The 23,850-nt window shown below is 37.5% G+C and overlaps 1 protein-coding gene across 7 annotated transcripts in view; it reads left to right on the forward strand.

Moving 5' to 3' along the window:
• mast2 (microtubule associated serine/threonine kinase 2) overlaps positions 1-16,825 on the forward strand; it is a 266,095-nt gene extending 249,270 nt beyond the window's left edge. For 5 of the 7 annotated variants that reach the window (XM_078408488.1, XM_078408490.1, XM_078408493.1 and 2 more), the window contains 8 exons: positions 368-531; positions 3,217-3,497; positions 4,764-4,979; positions 6,192-6,418; positions 6,555-6,677; positions 7,811-7,947; positions 9,124-9,311; positions 13,156-16,825. In XM_078408488.1, coding sequence (XP_078264614.1) covers positions 368-531; positions 3,217-3,497; positions 4,764-4,979; positions 6,192-6,418; positions 6,555-6,677; positions 7,811-7,947; positions 9,124-9,311; positions 13,156-15,338 — 3,519 coding nt within the window. In that variant the 3' untranslated portion in view covers positions 15,339-16,825. The remainder of the gene's footprint in view (positions 1-367; positions 532-3,216; positions 3,498-4,763; positions 4,980-6,191; positions 6,419-6,554; positions 6,678-7,810; positions 7,948-9,123; positions 9,312-13,155) is intronic. The other 2 variants (XM_078408489.1, XM_078408491.1) reach the window with 2 other exon arrangements.
• The last annotated feature ends 7,025 nt before the right edge of the window (positions 16,826-23,850 follow it).

Consider the following 23,850-nt stretch of genomic DNA (forward strand, 5'->3'; position numbering starts at 1 on the left):
TACATCCCTGTACCTAAACAGTATCAGTGTGAGTGAATGGGCATTGTGGAATGCAGGACAGAGTCAGCAAGATTTAACCCATAATATTTTGTTGCAAGCAGTTAATCCCTAATGTAAAATCTGGAAATCACAGCAATATCCTGCTACTCACTCAGTAAATTGGATGATAATTATTTATTATTATGGAAATTTGGTTCTGTACATGTATGTAAGTGTTAAATTATTGTCAATTGTGGGATATTAAATTTTAGCTAAAGGAATTTGCTTTTCTTAAAGTTTTAGTCTGAATTTCTGCAACTTTTAATTGTAAATTGAAATCCATTATTGGTCAGAAAGGCAGAAACTAATCAGTCTCCCGACCTTTTAGGTTTACAGTAGCATGGAACGGCTTACATTGCATGAAGAGAAGAAAACACCACCCCCAACCAAGCGCAGTTTCAGTGAAGAGAAGGAGGACAGAACAGACAGGTTCGATGGGCTCAGTGGTCTGAAGGCACGAGACAGGAGCTGGATAATTGGCTCTCCTGAAATGTGAGTTAACTGCCCACTGTCAAATTGAGAGAAGGTAAAATAGGCTATGTAATATACTGTCACCCCAGAGAAGAAAATGATTGATTAGTGCTTGTATTTGTACAATATTTACAGAAATATCTATTGGTAATGATCACCTTTGGGACTGAGTGGATTGTCGCTCAAGAACAGTGTGAATTGGTTAGAATTGATGTTGAAATCAAATTATCTGGACAGAAGATAATAATACTTCTTGTCTGCAGTCCCAATTGAAGTCTGATGACATCAGGTCAAAAACGGGCAAGAGAAGCCCCCCTCTTGATTACCTCTCACTGTTCTCTGGCATCCAATTTCCAGGAGCAGTAGCTCTACTCAACAGTCAAAAGTCTGTAGCCTCCTTTTGCTCTGGTATTTTATTTCATTCTTCACATGTTTACATTATAATGCTTTATTTTTAATTGTCTACTATATATCGTGTTGTTACTTGCGAGCAAAGCACCAAGGCAAATTCCTTGTATGTATACATATTTGGCTCATAAAATTTGTTCAATTCAATCCAATTAATTTGTGCTTCTTCAAACTGAACAGCACTTAGAAGAAGTACTGAAAGACGCAGAATGTACTCTGGTAGAGGATCACTATGTCCATCACCAGGAGTTGCTGGTATCACCACCACTGACTGAACTACCCTAGCACTAAAGATTTGCTGGGCAATATAGGTGGAGGGGTATGTGGGGGGCAGAAGAAGGAACTGGGGGAGAGGGGGGGGGTTCTAGATTAATTACCTAAAGTTAGATAATCTAATGTTCATACCATTGGGTTGTAAGCCATAAAAGTGGAGAATTCAATGTAGCTTGTCCGCCACCCTCTTTGTTCTCCCTCTCTTCCCTGTGCCCCAGCTGGATGTGCACCCACTTCTCCAATAGTAATGTAATATACAAGCAGCTTAGATGTCTAAGAAGGTTTGTTTTGAGAAAACTTGTATATACAGTGCCTCACAAATTATAGTAGAATTAGGCCATTCGGCCCATCGAGTCTACTCCGTCATTCAATCATTGCTGATCTCTGCTAATCCCTTTTTCTGTCTTCTCCCCATAACCCTTAATACCCGTTCTAATCACACATTTGTCTATCTCTGCCTTAAAAAATATCCATTAACTTGGCTTCCACAGCTTTCCACAGATTAACTACCCTCTGACTAAAATAAGTTTCCCTCACCTCCTTTCTAAAAGTGCGCCCTTTAATTCTGAGGCTATGACTTCTGGTCCGAGACTCTCCCACCAGTGGAAACATCCTTTCCACATCCACTCTATCTATGCCTTTCATTATTCTGTAAGTTTCAATGAGGTCCCCCCTCAACCTTCTAAACTCCAGAGAATAGAGGCCCAATGCTGTCACACCTCTGACGTAATGAAATGTCTTGAGCAGTTAATGGGCTTAGTATCAAAAATTTGATCATGAAGTGTGTGCTCACAGACATGTCTCAGAGAACCATTTAGGTGCATTGTTGATTATCATTTAGGCAAATTGTTTTGAATTATTTTTATTGGAGACTTGGATAGATACTCACCGTTATCGACTGACAATAGTCAGGCATTCCATGGGAATATGTATTGGGTAGAAAGTATTTTTATCACTTAGAAATCAATACACATCAAATCTTTACCAGGATATTTTTATGTTTAGGTTTATTATTGTCAAAGGTAGAGAGGTGCAGTCAGAACCTTGGTTTTGCATGCTATGCAATCAGATCAGATAATACTATACATAAATGCTATCAAGTAATTCTCAGGTACAATTAGTAGCTCAAAAGGGGATGATACAGAGTGCAGAATATTGTTAAAATATCATTAAAACATTTAGAAATAGTGATAAATTTACAGGTAAAAAAAGAGATGTAAAAGAATAGAGCGACTGTACAGGATGATAGTGGATCCTTCTCTGGGAAGAGCACACAGAGTTGCCACAGACTGGTGCCATCGTGCAGGAGCCCAAATTGACCAAATATGACTGGTAATGGGAGAAGGAAAACTTAAACCTCTGCTTTGTCTGATTTTGTTCAAATCACGAGGCAAAATGTGTCTCATAAAAGAAGAAAAATACAGAGCAAAAGAAAATCTATGATGTGTTATGAGAAAGTTTTGACATTTTCTTATTCCTTATTGTTCCAAATCAGACATGATTTAAATAATGGGGTCTTTATGTACGAAAGCAAGAGTGTTTTCTTTCTAGTTACCGGTATTTCATCACTAAGTTAGCCTAATTGCCTTGATGGTCAAGTCAAGAGAGAGTCACGAGTGATTTATTATCATGGGTTCCAAATAGAACAATGAAATTCTTACCTGCAGCTGCACAACAGAATATGTAATCATTATACACTGTAAACAATATAACAAACGAGAGAGAAAAAAAAGTTCAGTGTGTTTACAAACACACACACACACACACACACACACTCACACACACACACACACACACACACACACACACACACACACACACACACACACACACACACACACACACACACACACACACACACACACACACACAAAAACCCCATAATAGAGCAATAATAGTCTATGTAGTTCAGAGCTCATTTGAGGTTGCAGTGTTTAAGTCATTAAATGGTGCATAAAAACATATTAATTTATGGAATTTTATGCCTGATTTATGGCTTCTTAACACCTGTCCATCTTCCTTCAGTATCAGGAAGCGCATGTCATTGTCAGAATCATCCCACACGGAGAGTGATTCCAGCCCTCCGCTAACCGTGAGGCGCCGTTGCTCAACGCTGATAGAGATGCCACGCTTCTCGATATCTGCAGACGAAGAAGGAAAGAAGCAGCAAGCAACCAGAACGTGGGAAGATGTATCTTTAACTATTCCAGAACAGCCTACAGAGAAAGATCTCACTCTGCAGGTGGATGTTAGCCCTGCCACACCTGCCTCAACAATCAGCAATATCAGCAGCTCAACTTTGACTGGTAATGTACATCCTTCAAAAAAATGCTTCAAAGAACTGTAGATCAGCAATTATCCTTCATTTCTTTATTCCAGAATGTGAATGATAATGGTTAATGCCCATCGTTAAACACTGAGAGCATTATGAGTTACCTAGGTAATGCGAATATGGAGTCATGCAGGTCATACCAGAGAAAAAAAATAAAAATTAAGGTACTTTAGTTGATTGCATAAAGCACTCTTAACGAGATAGAAATAATGGCACATGATCACGAGGGAGAAGACGAGTTTGAATTAACTAGCAGGAACGTAAGAGTACAGATTGTAATAGAGACTGTGATTTGGCAAAATGGGTTACTTAGAATGTAAGGATTTAGACGAAATATAAAGTAATTAAGAGTTGTTCAAGTGATATGAATTTAATATTTTGGGACCTTTGCTTACGGGTAAATGCTCTGGAGTGCATGAGGAGGAAATAGGACAATGTATACTTGAGATAGTTAGAGTAATACCCGAGTTTAAATGATCAGTGAAACAAATGAGATTGGAAATTATATTAACAAAATGGTAATTAGGAGAAAGGATAGTGAAAGTATGAGAAGAATATATACAGGAAATTTGGTGCTGTAAACTTGAGAGGTTCCTCTCAATTCATGGAAAGAAAGGGCACATCTGTTTCGCTTTGTTGACTTAATTATAGCTAAACAAATTGTCACCAAAAAATTACTTTTGCAGGCTTTGAGCCCCAAAAACTCTTGTTGCAAATATTGAAATATTTTCGTTATTTTTTGCTATTTTTCATATCTCACTTTTAATCCTATCTATCTTGATTTTTGTACATGATTTGGCATTGAAGTAAATAATTTACATTTTTTAGTTTACATTCTGTGTTTCTCAGTAAGATTCCTGAGATCTGAATGGTTAATTTAGATCTGAGGTATTAGATCTGAAGTCTATTTAATTGCCCAATTTATATTGTTCTCAAATTTCCACTGAGGACACTGCACCATCATGCTTTTCAATTACGGTGTTTTGTTGAAAATCCAAATGTCCATGGATGTGGATGGGTGACATAAAACAAAAATATCCAGAAAAACTCAGCAGGTCAAGCAACTTTTGTGGAGAGAGAAACTGAGCCAATATTACACCAGAACTCGCAATCCTTTCCGAAGTTAGATTTTGCAGGGTCTACAGCTTTAGCTTTTCATGCAATGAATGGCAGATGTCATTTTTTTGCCACTGACTGCATAATCTACGCTACTGTTAAGTAGTTTTAATTTGTATTCCAGCAGGCAGCACTTCTGACCTAGCTGATCAGAGGTCCCGTAGTAACAGTGCAGAGGCATCAGACTCTTCAACTCCAAAAGCAATAAGTGACCTAGCAGTCCGTCGTGCTCGACATAGGCTACTATCTGGAGAATCGACCGAGAAGCGGACCTCCAGACCTGTCAATAAAGTGATCAAATCAGCTTCTGCAACCGCCTTGTCCCTTATGATCCCTTCAGGTGAGGATTAAGGCTGATGTTCCTGAGCGAACACTGATATTAATTGGTTTATTAATGCTAGAAACAGCAGTTTTAAATATTTTTTGTTTAGTTTATTTTTCACGTGCACTGGGGTACAGTGAAAAGCTTTTGTTGCGTGCAATCAGCATGCAACCAATCAGCAGAAAGACGATACATGATCACAATTGAGCCATCCACAGTGTAAAAGAGTGGAGTGATTGTAATGTGTGATTCCTGGTCCACTTCTGGGACCAACACACAAAGAGTCACCTGGCTTGGGTGCCATCTTGGATCTTGGGAAAGATGGCAGAATAAGTGACATATATGACAGACACTGTACAATGAAATAATATGTTGGCATTTCAGCTTTTTGAAAACTAAAGAAGTAAACATTAAGTCATAAGGCTTGATTATAGCAACAAGTTGTGCTCAATTCTTAACTTAACCATTGCTGTATTCTATTGTGATGGATAATAGTTTTGGAGATATGTGGTAATAAAATACTCAGTAATAATATGTATTGCTACTTCAAATGTTCAATAAACACTACAGACTCAAAGCATTCCAACATAACTGATAAAAGATAAATAGGTATATATTAGTGGAATATGTATCGGGATCACAGTTCTCAAGTTCACAGATCACAAGTTTTGTTAAACTTGTAGCACTTTAAACTTTAAAATAAAACATTACGCAGTTTTTAATTATTTTTATTTCTTGTTTCAACTTAGCAAGAAGTAATACATATTTCTTCTGTTAATATGATTTCATCCGTGTGGGTTTGAATGTTAAATCTAGAGATTTTCAAACAAAAAATTAAGAATTATACGACAAAATCATTTTGAGATTTCCTGATCTTAAAATATTAATCCTTTATTATTGTCTTCTACAGCATTGTATATTATCTCATGGAAATATCTTGCGATAAAACCTAACATTTGACAGTTCTGTGCCATGCTGTTAATTATTGATCCCATTTGTATTACAAATTAATTTTTTTAACCTTTTTTGCACAACATTATAATATTTTTAAACAGATTCTTGTTTAAGTAAGTCAGTTCTGTAGAAAGATTCACAAAAGATCAACTTGTATTGGTAGATAAAATAATGTTGAATGTAGTTTAGGCTCTCAATGAGAAGTATTTTTTTGATAGTTAAACCATTATAATAAGCCTTATTTAGTAATTACTTTTTAATCCATTGTTTACATAGATCATCATACTGGTTCTCCTTTAGCCAGCCCTATGTCACCACGTTCTTTGTCATCCAATCCATCTTCACGGGATTCTTCACCAAGCCGAGATTTTTCTCCTGCAGTGAGCAATCTGAAGCCTCCAATCATTATCCACAGAGCTGGGAAAAAATATGGGTTTACCCTTCGTGCTATACGAGTATACATGGGAGAGAGTGATATCTTTACAGTTCACCACATGGTTTGGGTAGGTAGATTTATTTTGTTTCCGAATAAGTAAGCACACTGTTGTTTACAAAACAGAAAAATCTAGATTTGGCTATTACCTTTTATGACCGTTTCACTGTACCCTCCTTTTGCCTAATCCCCTTCTTGTATTACAGCATGTGGAGAGTGATGGGCCTGCCCTTGATGCTGGCCTCCGTGCAGGGGACCTGATAACCCACGTCAATGGAGAACCCGTCCATGGCCTGGTGCACACAGAAGTGGTGGAACTCATATTAAAGGTAATATCCACTGTCACATGCTTGAAATCGTCTGTGGCATCCGTGTGCAATCTGCATGTTTTCTGCAAGTTGCCTTTACTTGACTGCATGTGTTTTTCCCTGGTTGAGTCTGGATGGGGTTTTTACTTGGATACTGTTGATGGACGGCAGGAGAACTGGAGAGTGAGGGGAAAGTGAAGGGGATGCAAGAGTAGAATTGGCCTTAGTTTAGATGGGTGTTAGATGGTTGGCATGGACCTGCTTGTCCAAGGCTCTGTCTCCATGTTGTCTATCTATAACTATCACCTGATGTGAAATTTGCAAAAGGGTGATTCTGCCCTCCAGCACAGTCCATGCAGCATCAATAGAAAAACAAAACAATAAATGTTTTGGCTTGAAGTATTTCCATTAGAAAGATGAAAGCAGGTCCAAAAGAGGTTCACTTGACTAATTCTCAGCTTGACTTATCACCGTCATGAGTAGCTAAAGAAATTCGATTTATATTCTTTGGAATGTAGAACAATGGGGGTTATTTTATTGAAACATGTTAAGATCCTTAGAAGCATGCCAGTGTAGATATGGAGATGTTTGCATTAGTGGGAGAATCTCAACCAAGACGAGATAGATAAAACATTAGGGGCAGCCATTTAAACTGAGGAACATAGGAACAACAGTATGATGTTGGTATATCTGGAAGTTTCTACCCCAGAAGTTCATAGAGGCAAATCATTTAGCATATTAAAAAAGGAAGCAGACTGTTAAATCTCGAGATTTACTTTATTGTTTTAAGTTCATGGAATTGAGAGTAAGTGCCCTTCTCTTTGTTCTTTGAGCTACCGCAGCTCTCCATTTACTGAATTGTGTTTGTCTCACTGCACTGCAGAAATATGTAATTCGCTTTAAAATGTATTTTGGGATATTAAAATCTGGCCAACTGGACTGATTTGAATTTCTTAATGATTTGAAAATCTCAAAATCTGTACAAAATATTTGTCAATTGATTTTGGATCATGCTACTTTGTTGCACTACCTTAAAAAACGTTATAATGCCTTGGCATTTATTATGTCAAATGTAGCATTAATGTGTATTCAAATAAGCTCAATATCATTGACACAAATATAAAAACAACTTTCCAATGAATTTATATTCTTAGAGTGGAAACAAGGTTTCAATATCAACAACTCCTTTTGAGAATACTTCAATCAAGATTGGGCCAGCTCGACGATCTTCTCACAAGTCAAAGATGGCAAGGAGGTATAAGAAGAGTAAAACAAAAGATGGCCAAGAGAGGTATTTTTCTCCAAGGATGTTAAATATAATCAGCTGCATATTTATGCTTCAAATTTCCCTGATTATATGGGTCATCTGCATTATTATTGAAATGAGTACAGGGTTTTAATTTTTTTTGCTGGATTTGATTACATAAGAATTACCTATGTGCATAATTTATGGAGGAAGGGGTAGGGAAGACTAGTGTGTGCTGGGAATGAAATTCAGAAGGAATGATTAGAAGGATATCAATGATCCAAACTGTCATCCAATACATGGTGGGGATTTGAACATTCCATCAGACGAAGTGGTGAAAGGAAAAACCTGCAATTGATTTTTCTTCGATGATCATTTTCCTTGATAACAGCATGTAACTCGTGCATTCTTCATCAATTTTGACTGGTGTTGGTTGTTGCCTGTTTATTTCATGTCTTGCTGTATGGTATCTGTTGAATTTGCTGATAGTTTCTGAAAGATTAACAATAAGATGTAGTAGTAAGATTTGATAGGCTTGTAATTTATTTGTGTGTTAGTTTTCTATAAATATGAGTGAAAAATATCCTCTTTATAGTTATGAAACATTCTTGCAGTGTTTTTGTGACAACAAATGCAATCTCTGCATCCTACTTATGGTGTCACCTAGACCTTTTTTATAAGGTTGCTGCAAGAGCCTGTGAAGTATCACTTGGATGGCCGAGTCAGCTGTTATCATCTTTTTTAATGTGCAATTCATAGTGTCATTTTCAGAAGTCTGCATGCTGATCGACTCTCAGCTGAACACTCACTGTCGGTGTAACTCAGCAGGTCAGGCAGCATCTCAGGAGAGAAGGAATGGGTGACGTTTCGGGGGCTGCCTGAACTGCTGAGTTACTCCAACATTTTGTGAGATCAGTCTGAAGAAGGGTCTCGACCCGAAACGTCACCCATTCCTTCTCTCCTGAGATGCTGCCTGACCTGCTGAGTTACTCCAGCATTTTGTGAATAAATACCTTCGATTTGTACCAGCATCTGCAGTTATTTTCTTACACTCATTGTCGGTGAATGGTACCTGGCATTGCTCAATACTAAAGGGAAATTTTTGAATTCACTTTATTTTCTGTCGTTTTTTTCATAAGTATCCAGTGACACTTAAAAATCTAAGCTCATGGGAAAGTTATTTCCACAATGCTCAAGTTGTTACTTCTTTGTAATTTGCAGTAAGAAAAGGAGCTCCCTCTTCCGAAAGATTACAAAACAAGCATCACTGCTGCACACAAGTCGGAGTTTGTCCTCCCTGAATCGATCGCTTTCATCTGGGGAAAGTGTACCAGGTTCTCCAACACACAACCTTTCTCCTCGTTCACCAACTCAGAATTATAGGTCCACAGCAGATTCTACACATCCAGGTGGATTTCATTTCTATATTTGACATTTTGTACTTTTAAAAGCTAAATGCAGCCCACATATGTGGAATCTTCAAAAAATTCCACATTTGAACCTGCATCACTTTGACTTAAGATAAAAGTTCTGAATTATTTTAAAAAGTACTAATGCAAAAAAAGTATGCTTTCTTGCTGATTGGAAACTTGCATTAATATTTTTCTCTGACACTCATTGGCTTTTAAAAAAAGTAAAATCTAGCATAAAATAAACAACCAGAATGCCCAGTTCCGTTAGCATTGTTAATATAAAGTTAGTGACCTGAAAATGGGGTGTAACCTATTGCATGTACCTCCTTAGAGGGGAAAAACAAATTGTTGCTTTTGAATCTCTGGACTTACACACCAACTTTCCAGGATAATTTAGAAGAACATTTTCCTTCCAAGAGCTTCAGCAAATATATAGCCTAAAATAGAAGTGAAGGCACCGCAGATTATATTTAAATTAAACTGTTTTGGATGATCAACATGGCAGCTATGTGATAATTATGTGCGACTGCTGTGATGAATGTTTGTTGGCCTGGTAATATCTCCCTGGCCTTCCATGCTTCTGGATTGCCTTTTAAATACACTATTTTCATTTGGAATTCATTTCTTAATTTTAAGTTGCTCAAAAGGCTGTCTTTTGAACGCAAATAATAGTATAAACAATTTACAACATTGTTAAATTGGAAAATTTGAAACAAAGAACAATACAGTTGAGGAACAAGCCCTTTGGCCCACAATGTATGTGTAGTCATGGTGCCTGTACATGCCTATATGTCTCCATTCCCTGGCTGTTCAAATAGACATTATTGGTATAAAAAGCAAAGTTAATTATGGAAGTAATAGATAAGAGAAGGGAATGGTAACAGAAAAGAAAGATGAAACAGCAATACAAAAGCTTTCATTTCCTGCATGCAAAACTACAGACTAGTTAATGGATACTTTTTGTTGAGATCCAGTTGTTAATCAAAAAGTATTTATGTTGGGAACTTGACCACACATTAAAATACTGTTAGTGAACATTTTGTATACAAATAGTTTGGAGTAAAATTAGTCTTCTGTTCTACGTGCTATTGAACTCCATTTATCAAACTAATTTCCTTTGCATTTCTTACATGCTTTCAGTAATTTTGAACTCTCCTCATACGCTCCACTTCTCCACATGGAATCCGCGAGCCCTTAGTTTTGTGAAGTATCCCCTCTTATGGTCAACTCACAACTGTCTTAAATTGCCTATCAAAAACATTGTGATTGTGCTGTTCTAAATCATACTTGAATACATATTAGGCCTGATTATTCATTCATTTCTTTACTGTTGTGTACAAATTGACAATCATTTTTATCAGCAAAATTAAATACAAGCCCTTTCTTTAATGACACAACATATGGATGATTCTAATTATACGTCTGCAAAGTACCTGGGCCTACTTTGAGATTACAATTCAAGAATGTCTCAAAAATGTTAAATCTAGCAACAGATGGGAGGATGCCATAACACGTTTTAAATAGCAGAGGGTGTCTACAAATATAGATTTTTTTTCCATCTTTCTTCAAAAAGAATATGTTTGAAAGCTGATCAGTTTGTGGAACAGATGACTGATTAACTTGAACTTGTTAAAAGGTAAATAAAAAAGATATAATTGAGAATCATGAAATTCCTGCTCTGCACAAGTATTAAAAGAAAAGTGGTTCCATCAGGACTTGAATTAAGTGACTGGGCGTTAGATTAATTGATTTCCTCATTCCTGTTTTATGTTTCACTATCCACTAATAGTTTGCCAAAATCAGCATATAGCTTAGACATATAAACTCACATCGAAAATATACTGAATTTGATCATATTTCATGAGTTTTAAACTCTGAAATGAACTGCAATGTTTTACATGTGTCAAACAAGTTTTCACACTGATAATTTCAGGAAGAGAACATTTGAAATCATTTTGATTCTTTTATTAAAGAATTGAAAAGCAACTGCTGAACCAGACCAAAGGAAACAAAAATTATTCTCTTGATTGCCTTAGATCAGTGAAACTGGAAAAATGTGCTTTCTATGCTGTGCAAAGTGGCAAAGTCAGAGAATCTGTTTTGGATTCCAAAAATAGTTATTCCCTCATTTGACGCATCAAAATAAATCAAAGGACTATGTCTGTATTCATTGAAAATGAGACTCTTCCCTTTCAAGTACCATAGACTAATAGGACAACTCTCATTTTATAAGCCTTTTTAGAGTCTATCTTTTTTTTAAAAATCTACATTGGCCAATTGAGGAAAGTCACTGTTGGCACTGATGTCATTCCAGCTATTCGTGGCCACCGTTGGGCTAAATCTACCCAAGCGGAATATGAGTGTCATTCCTCCAGTTTGTGTGTGGCCTCACTCTAGCAATGGAGGAGATCCAGGACAGAAAGATCAGTATGGGAATGGTGGAATAGTTAATGGTTAACAACCGGGAGCGCATAGACCTTGGCGACTGAGGGCAAGCGTTTGGAGAAACTGTTGCCGAATCTATGCTTGGTCTTGCCAATATACAGGAGGCCCTATTGGGAGCCACCAGATGCAGCAGATAGGTTAGAGCAGTGCTTCTTAAACTCATTCACCCTTAAGTCTTTACCACAAAATGTCATTCGCCCTCGACTAAATTTTCTTAGGTTTTTTGGTAATTTTCATCTTATTCTCCCTTGTGTATAATTGTATACATATTAAGTCATTCACCACCCCTTCAGGCACCCCTCTAGTTTCATTCACCCTTGGGTGAACCATTCACCAGTTTAAGAAGCACTGGGTTAGAGGAGGTGCAGGTGATGATCCTCTGTCTCACCTGGAAAGACTGTTGAGATCCCTGAATGGAGGTTTCGGAGGAGGTATAGGGACAGGTGTTGTATCTCTTGTGGTTGAAAGAGAAAATACCCTGCGAAGGGATGAGTGAACCACGGATTTGCGGAGGGAACTGCAGAAGGTATCTGTAAACTGAAAGTTATTGAACAGCTGAAGGGCGTGTAAAGTGTCTCAAATGTAGGTCAGAGGGATGGGGGTGATAGGATGGAATCAAGGTATTTAGAGATTAATTCTATGGAACAGGAGCTGGCGAAACAATGGATCTGGCAGGGCAGTCCGGTTTGTGGATTTTGGTGAGGAGATAGAAGCAGGCAGTGCAGGGCTGGAAATCAATAAGGTTAGGGTTGTGGAGGGGAGAAGGCCACAGCTGATGAGATCGGAAATAGTCGGGTAGATGGTGGCCTGGTTTTTGCCTGTGGGTTCACAGTCAAGGGATAGGTATGAGGAGGTTTCTGAGAGCTGGAGCACAGCTCTGCTCACTCATTAACAATCCCAACATTGTTACTAAACCCACTGACAAAGGTGCCGTTGTAGTCTGGCAGGTGGGCTGCTACCGTGCTGAGGCCAGGTACCACCTCCATTGTGAACGAGCCCATATACTTGCTCTATTTGCTTCCTCTGTACTAACTGGATGAAGAGAACGGTGAGGAAGGGATAATAAAGATAAATAAATATGAAATATGATGTTAAAGACACCCGTTCATGATTTGAAATGCTGGAAGTGAGTACCAGTTTCTTTAACTCTATTGCATTGAGCCTAAAAGTGATTACTATATATGCACGTGGTCTACTATGTACCCTTTTAGTGATTTGGTGTAAAACATTTACAGTTAAGAAGGGCTTGGAAGTTAAAGACTAGTTTGCAGTTGCATTTTATTATTGTATGTCCCCCCTGAATGATTTTTGATAGTTAATTTTAATCCAAAATAGATATTTGAAGATGATTTTGTTTTTGTGTTAATATCATATTTTTAAATCTCCCTGTTTCTAGTTGCTGGAAATTCGTCTCAGAGCAGCTCTCCCAGTTCCAGCGTACCCAATTCTCCAGCTAGTTCTGGTCACATCCGTCCAAGCTCTCTCCAAGGACTGGCACCCAAGTTTCAACGGCAATACAGGTCTCCAAGGCGCAAGTCTGCAGGAAACATACCTCTCTCTCCTCTTGCTCGCACTCCATCACCGACTCCACAACCAACCTCCCCTCAGCGCTCCCCATCTCCGCTACCTTCACATTCTCTGGCCAGTTCCAATGTAGCACAGTCATTCCCAGTTAAATTACATTCATCTCCACCACTGGTCAGACAGATCTCTAGGCCCAAGAGTGCTGAACCTCCAAGATCACCATTATTAAAAAGAGTCCAGTCTGCTGAAAAATTGTCTGCCACTCTATCATCTGAGAAGAAGCTGTCATCTTCCCGGAAGCATAGCCTGGATATATCACACTCTGAATTCAAAAAGGAAATGTTGCAGAGAGACCCCAGTCTACAGAGTTTACAGGAATCTGCTAACGAATCATCAGGCAATAAACGTGGGCTTGCAGAAAAGGGAACTCTGAAGCAACCTGTTGCTAGAAAAATTGGTCGGCAGGAATCTTCAGAAGGACTGAAGCGGGGAAAGCTAAATGACAAACTAGTAGCAATAAGACATGATAGGGCAGAAAGGAGAGAAGCTCTTCAAAAACAGGATGCCATTCGTGAGGTAGATACCTCTGAAGATGAAAGTGATGAAGGCTCAGAAGACAGCCAGGAAGGAAAGAAGTTGCATCGACCCTGCGTTCAAAAAGAAGATTCCACATTAGTTGAATCAGGTTGTGCCTCACATAAAGCAGGGAGTAGGGATTCTTCAGAAGATGACCTCGGCTCTTTCATATCTGAGGCTAAAGACACAAAATCTACAGAAATGAATTTAACTCCTCTGCCAGATCAAAACTTTGGGAAACCCATATTGGGCAGCACCATGTCACATCAAACAGGAGAACTTTATAAAGCGGAATATTGTTCAATCAACACAGCACAAGGAGAAAACCTTGTGTTAGAACATGCTGCCTCAGCCACCCAGAAAAACGGCCAGAATAAAACAGATTCCAAAGACTTAAAAGCTATTGAAACTGAACAACGTGTAATAGATTGTGTCACTACAAAGAATAATGACTCCCCAAAGACATTATTTCAAAAAGCCCCACAGGAAACATCAAGCCAAATGCACAGAAAGGCAGCACCATTCAAAATTCAGCAAGGCATTCAAACTGGATTGTTTGAAACTTGCAAGGACTATAGCACTCCACTTAATCAAATGATGCACTTAACAAAGGATGCACATCAGAAACTATCAGAAGCAACGGATAAACTAATTGCATGTTATTCCCCCATGGCTGACAATTTGCTTTGCAAATCGGGATCACCTCAAACTTCAAAGCAGTCCAAGAGAATTGAAGATCCTAAGAAGCAGTCCATTGCAACCGAATGCAGGGCAAATGATGAGTTCAAAGGGCAAAGTAGAAATAAACAGAAAGATCCATTTGAAATTGGTGAGAAACTTCTTCAGTCACATAATGTGAAGTGTCAGGAAGCGATTAAGCAATCCACTGTTGAACTTGAAGGAAGAGTAAGTCAAAATGAACAAAAATTAAAGGAAAACGAAGAGCTGAATGCTAAAAATCAACCTACATTTAGTACGGAAAACACAGGCTCAAAATATTCTCCAGTTAACTTTGCAAAAACACCTTTTGTTTCACATTTAGCTACTGTTGCCAAAAGTGTGCTGGGTCCAGTGAAATTAGCCATTCCTGGGATAACAGAGACAGAGAAGAAGAAAGAATTGGGACCAGAAGATTTGATGGCCAGGAATGACAAGCAAGCATCACAATTTACCACATTTCAACCTGCAACTGTGTCAAATGTCTTGGCACCCGCAATACTACCCACAACTTCAAAATCACGGGTCGAAGAAAAGACCACGGTTTGTGGATCACTGTCAAAGCCTAACCAAGTCACAGGAGCGTTAAGTGAACAACGAGTATTGCAAGACACTATGGAAAGTCCATTACCAAGGGAACAACACCAATCCTGTGTGGAAAAAAGTGAGAAAGATCAATCTGGAAGCTGTCATTTGAAAAATAAACAACCAGCAGACCACAAGAAAGGACAAGATTCCCAACTATCACACAAATTCACGTGATAATTTGAAGAAAACCAAATTGACAATTTCCAGTTGTACAAAAATAGTCATCAGCATCTAACTTAAAACAATCTTTCGGACCTTCCAAAAAGCTGCATGTTTACTTTATTTCCATTTACAGTTGGAAAAAGTAACTTAATAATATGTTTGTGAATAGTTTAGCATATCCTTAACACTATATTCAGTTATGGGGACAATTCTTGTGCTGCCAAAAAGCTGTTTTACTTTTGTTTAGAAGTGAGCTGACATTGCACAGTATTTGGTGGTTTTTGTTCCCATACTCTATTGATAACATCAATTTTAATTTTATGTTGGACCAATGATCTTTTTTGAAGGTAGCAAGATGGATGATAATTCCTGTGTACACTGTGATTCTATGAGAAATGCCATAATGAACATGAATGCATCAGGACATTTATCTTACTTGTCACCTCTATTTTCTACATTTTCATATTCAACTGATTTTCATTTGCAAAATGCCTCTTAGTAGTGCATTTATAGCAAATAGTCTCTGATGTGTAAGTACAGCACAGGTTTGCCAACAAAGCCTTGATCAAGGCCTATGCTTTATAATTTACTGGATTTGTCATTATAAAGTTGCCTGAATCCTTAGCTCTGTAATGTATGTTGTCACTATGCAAAGTAATACAATCCTGCAGAGTGCTTCAAGGGTGTAATGTAATTTTTCTTTGTATTAATGTATCTGAAAAATGTATCTTATTTATTGTAAATATACTGTATACATGACAGTCTTGGATGTCTTCATGGGTTTGTGCCACATATATATTTTGTCTTGGAGGGATATAGTGAATGTGTAATTGAAGTGCTTTCACAAATAGAGGAAAGCATTAAAAAAAATAACATTTTAGTATTTAATCAACATGTAATCACCACCACATGTGGTGCAGTAGGGTTTTTTGTGTTACATTATTACTGCATGTTGGCTTTAACCCACTCCCTTTAAATATACAGGGCTCTTATCACAATACAAATTGTGTAAATTAATTAATATACAAGATCCATAAGTTCTTTTTTTTTTTACCACTCGCTTCATTCTTTAAAATTTCCCATGATAACAATGTAATACATTTTGTGTTGGGTTTCAGCTGATGTGCATGTTTTATGTTTGGTGTAACTCCTCATCTTTTCGTCTTATATCATGTTTTTGTTAATAATATATTGCACTAATAGAACTGGAGCTTTAGCTAGCCTAACAATCTTAGATTGCTTTGTTTTACTAGCACCTACATTTAGCTAAATGTGTCAGTTAGTTAAACTGAGTAAGTTAAAATGTCAGTGATTAATACTGACTCAATTTTAATTGCTGTGTTTGACTTCTATAAAAAGCAAAAATTGTAAAAGATTCTGTGGACTTAATGGCACTGTGGAATGTACACTTACAGTGCAAGTGACTGATTTCTTTATTGCTATAATGTTTTCATTCAAAGTTAATGAGGAAAATACTTGAAATAAAAGGGTTGTGTTTACTGCCATAAAAGAAAAAAATACTTTTTGTGTACTTAAGTGTTACCTTCTTTGCATGCTTTTTGCTCATTTTAAACAATGTGCTTGTTTTCTCTATATTTCATATCCAGTGTTTACCATAGATAGTACTGAACAATTATTTTCAGTGCATGATATTTTTTATTGTTATTGTTTGGGGATACACACTCACATTTATAAGGTGGTTATGTAAAATTGCACTAATAACTTACAGACAAGTCATCTTTAAATTTACACAGTTTTCAAGTTATATTTTTGCATATTATAGGGAGGAACTTAGTCATAATTTGTATAACTTAGTGTCCACTAGCAATTTTAATTTGTGTGTACATGATGAGATACTCAGTGCAAAGAAAACCTCTGATTTCAAACATCTTTACCTGTTTTAAAATTCATGCAATTCTAATATTTTCACTCTACTGGACTTTATCTTGCACTAAATGTATTCCATTTATCTTGTATCTGTACACTGTGGACGGCTTGATTGTAATCATGAAATAGCCTTTCTGCTGACTGGACAGCACCCAACTAAAGTGCTTGTCAATGTAAGTGAGTACTCATGATAATATACCAAACCAAACTAATATGTTGTTTCAATCAGGTCAAAGGTTTTGGAGCTTTATTCCTCCCTCCATGGATTGAGTGCTGCTGCACTGTTGCTGCTTTTAGACCAGTGACTAAATTAAATATTTTGTTACCTCTTGATGGGTGACTTGTTTTAATCAGATTATTTATTCAGTTTTAATAATCAGTAACCCATTCTTCAGGATAATTATTGCCACAGCTTGTATTCAATAGAAAAATCAGGCCAGTGTGATTTGTTATATTTGTATTACCATACCCATTTTGCAAATCTATTGAGCTTAAAAAAAGTAATCATTTTTTTCCCAATACAGTTTAATTTATTTGATCAGAAACACGTAATTTAAAGCCAGCTTTGAACGTTAATATTTCTCCTCCAATATTGCACATGGTTGTCTTATTTCACTCGATTGGTATCTCGGGTGTGGTGTGCAAAGCAATGTTTCCTCTTAAATGTTACTGGTTACCTCTACTTGATTAGTGGGTTTTAATATTTCATTTCCTTTTCTGAAAGTTGATCCGCACTAGTTAATCCAAGTCAAGTTTGTTCTCATATGAGTAAGTAAGGTGAGGTACGTGTACATTGAAAATCTTGCCTGCAGCAGCATCAGACTCACAAACCTAGATAACACAGATAACATAAATTATTCATAAATTATGGAAATTCTACAAGGCAGTGAAAAGAAGAAGACTGCACAAGAATACAAACCACATGTAGAAAGCAAGTCCACAGTCGTGAAGAGGTGGTCTGTAGAATTAGGGTTGTGCAGGCCGGTTCAAGAACCTGATCGATGCAGGAAAGTAGCTGTACCTGAACCTGATGGTGTGTGACTTAAGGCTTCGGTACCACCTACCTAATAGTGGAGATTCTTGATGACAGATGCCGCCTTCTTGAGGTAGCGTCTCATGTAGATGCTTTTAATGATGAGGAGAACTGTACCCATGATGAATCAGGCCGAGTCCATCATTCTCTGTAGCTTCTTGCATTCCTGTGCTTTGGAATTGTCATCCTAGGCCATGTATTGGCTTTTGTGATAATGAAACTAGTGTTTCACTTCAACAAGTAAATCACAAAGAATTAAAGTGAATGACAACGAAGATACTTTGAAAAAAGATTGTTATCACTCGTGTGATTCTTCCAAATGGAACAGTGCACAAATGTTATTATTCCTTGATTAACATACTTTGAGCACATTGAGGTCAAGCTGTGGTCACTCAAATAAACAACTAATTTAAAGATCTAATTGTTAACTTCTATTCGGGCGAAGCTAAGAACATCAAACACACTGTGTAGGAGAGTACTGCAGATGCTGGTTTATACCAAAGATAGACAAAGTGCTGGAGCAACTTAGCAGGTCAGGCAGCATCTCTGGAGAAAAGGAACAGGTAATGTTTCAGGTCGGAACCCTTCTTCAGACTGAAAGTAGAGGGGGGAGGGAAGGGGAGAACTGGAGGTAGGAAAAGGCTAGAAAAATGAGGGCTGGCAGCAGATGACCAAGGAAGGTGGACCCCATAATGGTTCATTGTTGGCTGGGGAAGAGGTGATAACAAAGGGATACAGGGATGCGAACGGTGGAACTAGTAGGATTACTAGGGTAGGACAGAATTTTCAATATTTAGAATGGATCGGTCAGGAAGATTTTAAGACTAATAATAATAATTTTAATTTTAAAAGAAATAGAAAACGTTATTGGCACAATTAATTGTGTCACTGTATCATAGTATATTCAATAATAATATATTGTTATGTGTATAGTATATTCAATAATAATAGTATAGTATATTCAATAATAATAACAATAGATTGGTTCTTAAAAACAATGGATGAATATTGAAACAACAACATTTTTGGGGCTATTGGGAAAAATTGAAGAACCGGGACAAAATTGCTTGCTTGTTAAGAGATGCATATGATAGGCTGAATAGTCTACTTTGATATGCAGGTACATTAATTCAATTTGCTGCCATCTATTATCTCATGTTAGATTTATTGGTTAATAAATGGCCCTGCTTAACCCATCTTCCTATCCTCTCCACATACACATATCTGCACACACATGTACAAGCACATATACACACACATATTTACATTTGGCTATCAAACTGAATAATCATTTTTTTCAAAACATGCTTGCACTTAACTGAAACTCAATTGCTTCTAAATCGATGCAAAAATCTTTCATATTCAGTGCAGGCAAAAATATCTCATCGTGTGCAGATTAACTGAAACTTTCCAGCAACCTCTGAGAGAGATAATGACTTACTAAGCAACTAAGGCCATCATTCTGAAGGTTGATTGTAATTTAGGTGTATCTTATACTTACTTTTTCAGTTGACTTGTATGGAGGTAGAAGTAGGATTCAAAATCAGAATCTTTGATAAATGACGGTTGCAACAAACCACTCAACTAAAGTTGGATATCTTATTACATATAATGGTGGTAAAGAAATCTGTTGAATTAGTATGAAAATGAAACTTAGTGAAGCAAGAATAATAAGGGATTAATTGAGACAACTTTACCTTCACCCTGTGGACAGTCTATCTGACACATCCATCTACACAAGAATGATTATGCTCATGTGGAAGAAAGCTTTGTGTTTCAGTCATTGACCTGCAGTGATAGATGATGCTGTCTGCTTCCATTGAGCTTCACTTTACGGGGTTTTGATTAGAATTGCACAGTTAGTTTGACGGAGATGGTTTCCTCAACTTTATTTCTGCTACATATGAAAAACTAATATTGACAAATTCAGACAGCATAATTTATCAAAGGCAGAAATTCCAGCAATCTGAACTGAGATCTGACTTTTCTAGGACCTGTGGTCCAGCTAACTGACTGACATGTTGGTGATTTTACTGTAATTTTTCTCACTCTTTTATTTCTATATATCCCCATTGCTGTCAGTGCTCAGACTTTGTTCAAGATCTAAATAATCCTGTCATAATTTTTCTCTCGTTTTAACTAGATTTTTCTTTGAAGACTTCAATGTACTTTTGAAGATGGCATGAACAAAATACTGTGGATGTACAAATCTGAAATTAAAACAAAAAATACTTGAAAGATCTGAAAGGAGGTCAATGTCTTTGAAGGGGGAAACAATTAATTTTCAGATTGATGCCCAGAGTTCTTTGATCAGTCTTTGTCTGGTCTGCTGTCCATTTAGTATTTAAATTATTTAAAAAAAATGTTTTGTTGAAAAGTCTTAAATTTGCTAAACTGAAAACATTTGAGTGCTTGACCTTAAAAGATTAGGTAAGAAGTTTGCATATTTCTCTCTCCAGCATTTAGATCTAAGGTAACACAGCTGCATTTTTTCACCCAAAATAATTATTTTATCTAAAACATAAACCCGGAAATAATAGGAAACATAAGTACATCCTGCCAATAAATGATTCACTCTCAAAAATAAATGTAAATGGACGAGGCTAATTTTCAGGAGAGAAGGTGGAGGTTTTCATTGAAAAATTATCTTTCCTTACCATATATATGACCATTTTTCAAACAAAGCAGATATAAAAGTAAAGCATGGATATGGATGTTTAGAAGAGGTGCTGGGCTGATGAGAATGATCTAGAGATATATGCTGCAGCAAGCAAATGTCTAGTTTCATGGAACAAAGTAATAATTAGCCTTTCCTGTAAAATTGAATTTATTCTTATGTTGATATGATATTTGCTTTAATTATTTCTGGTTGTGGATTCCATAGAGTGAGACTTTGGAATAAACACATTAAATTGGGTAGAATATTAGTGAATGTTGAATTCTCATCTGAAACTATATATAGCAATGGTCAGGTCACAGTCACACTTAAAGTACTGCTGTGGTTACTGTACGTTAAAGAGCTAATGTACCATCTGTATTGACAGTGATATCAGCAACAATAATCCTGATCACTGATTTTAAAGGATGAGAAATAACATGGTGTGAGAGGATTTTACAGCCACAGAAGAGATCTCATTTTAGACTAGAAGTTGCATCTACATTGCCTGGAGGAGTTACATAGTTATGGAGATTTAGTCATAGATTTATGCAGCATGGGAACAGGCCATTCAGATGCTGCCTGTCCCGCTGAGTTACTCCAGCATTTTGTGTCTACCTTCGATTTAATCCTACATCTGCAGTTCTTTCTTACATCATTCAGCCCAACATCCATACTGATCAAGTTGAATCTTTTCTGTACCTTTTACAGCTTTAATGACATCCTTCCTATATCTCTGTGACCACAACTACACACCATACACCAAATTTGATATAAAGCAGGGGAAATCCATATTTAAATTTGGGTATTGCATTTTGTTATCAGGTATTTATTAAAAATCCATTACATAGTATAAAATATTTATATGCATGCTTAATGGACAGAAGTAAACAAAATAATAATTTCATTGGCAGCAAGCAGCAAGATAAAGGAGTTGGTTTGGAAAGGGCTGCCCACAAATGGTTGGACAAGCTAGACTTGTATTTGGTGGAATTTAGAAGAATGAGAGGCAACTTGACTGAAACATAGAGTGACACAGAAAATACTGGAAACATTCAGCAGATTATGCAGTGTCTATGGAAAGAAACAGTCAACCTTACTTTACACTTTATGTACAGTGTGGAAACCAGCCCTTCGGTCCACCAAGTCCTTGCTAATCTGCTATCACCCCATACATTAGCAATATGCTACACACTAGGGACAATTCACAATTTTACCAAAGCCAAATAAATTACAAACCTGTGCATCTTTGGACTGTGGCAGGAAACGGGAGCACCCAGAGAAAACCCACCCTGTCACAGGAAGAATGTACAAACTCCGTACAGACAGCACCCATAGTCAGGATCTAACCTGGGTCTCTGGTGCTATAAGGCAGCAACTCGATCACTGCTGCCCCAAGTATTTCAGGTTGAGGACATTTTGTCAGAACTAGGAAAGAGGGAAAACAAGTTATTTCTAGGTTGCAGTAAAAATTGAGGAAGAATGGAGAAGACAAAGGGAATCTCTGATACGCTGAGGTGGGATTGCCATGGCGATAAGCTAATGATGATAGTTTAAAGAGGCCCATTAGTGAGAGTTTCAGTCGTGCAAATGGAGATTGAAAACTGAGTTTAATATTACAAGTTGATAAAAAATGAGAAAGCAAAATACTGCCGTGGAGGGAAATTTCCAGATGATGTTTCAGATCAGGACCCTTCATTGAGTTGGAGAAGGGTCCTGACCCAAAACTTCATTTGTCCATTTCCTTCCACAGGTGCTGTCTGGCTCACTGAGTTCCCCCAGCAGTATGTTTTCTGTCCAGAATTTCAGCACCTGCAGTTTCTTGTGTCTCCACAAACAGTAAAAGCATATTACCTGAAATTATTGAATTAGACATTCAGTTCAGAAGGCTGCAAATAGACAATAAAGTGCTGATCATCAAGCTTGCATTGGGTCTCATCAGCACATTGTAGGAGATCACACACAGTTAGGTCAATGTGGGAACGAAATGGAGAATCAGAGGGACAGGTAACTAGAAGGTCAGGGCTGCCCCTACAGACTGAACGCAGCCCCTACAGACTGAACGCAGCAGCTCCACAGAGCAATTAGCTGATCTGCATTTGGTTTCTCAAAGTTGAGGATTCCACATTGTTTGCAACAAATGTAGTGTGTTAGATTAGATTAGAAGTGCAAGTGAATCATTGTTTCACAAGGAAAGGCTGAATTCTTGGATGTTGGGAAGAAGGGGTAAAAGGACAAATATTGAGCTTATCGTTACCTGGGAGAGAGCCATGAAAAGGGGAATGGTTCATCAAAATGGAAGGGCAGATTAAGTACTCAGAAAGAAAACAATCTCTTTGGAATGCAGAAAGATGTGAAAGGACTAAATATGTGTCTGGTGGTTGAATTTTGATGAAGGTAGGTGAAGTCGCAAAGCATAATCCTTTGAATGTGGAGGCTGTTGAAGTGGAAAGTGAGACTGAGGAGGGATGAGAGTAAAGGTGTGGTAGATTAGGCACTGTCATCTTTGGTTGACAAAAAGCCATGGTTCAAGAAGGATGGCACCTCAGAGGGAGCTCATCGAGTCATACGGCATGGAAACAGGTCCTTTGGCCCAATATATCCCATCTGAACAACATATCCCACACTGACCAACATATCCCATCTACACTAGACCTACCTGCCTTGGTTTGGCCCATATCTCTCTAAACCTATCTTATCCATGTACTTGCCCAAATGTCTCTTAAATGTTGTGACGGTACCTATCTGACCTAATTCCTCCGGCAGCTCATTTTGTATACCTACCAGCCTTTGTGTAAAAACACTGCCCCTCAGGTTCCTATTAAATCTTTCCCCTTCTCATGTTAAACTTATGTCCTCTAGTTCTTGATTCCCCTACTCTGGGTTAAAGACTGGCGGGCTGCACGGCCGGGTACAACAATACTTACAACCCAAATCTATGAAAAGTG

Source organism: Rhinoraja longicauda, chromosome 11, assembly GCF_053455715.1.
Source record: "Rhinoraja longicauda isolate Sanriku21f chromosome 11, sRhiLon1.1, whole genome shotgun sequence".
Taxonomy (NCBI): Eukaryota; Metazoa; Chordata; class Chondrichthyes; order Rajiformes; family Arhynchobatidae; genus Rhinoraja; species Rhinoraja longicauda.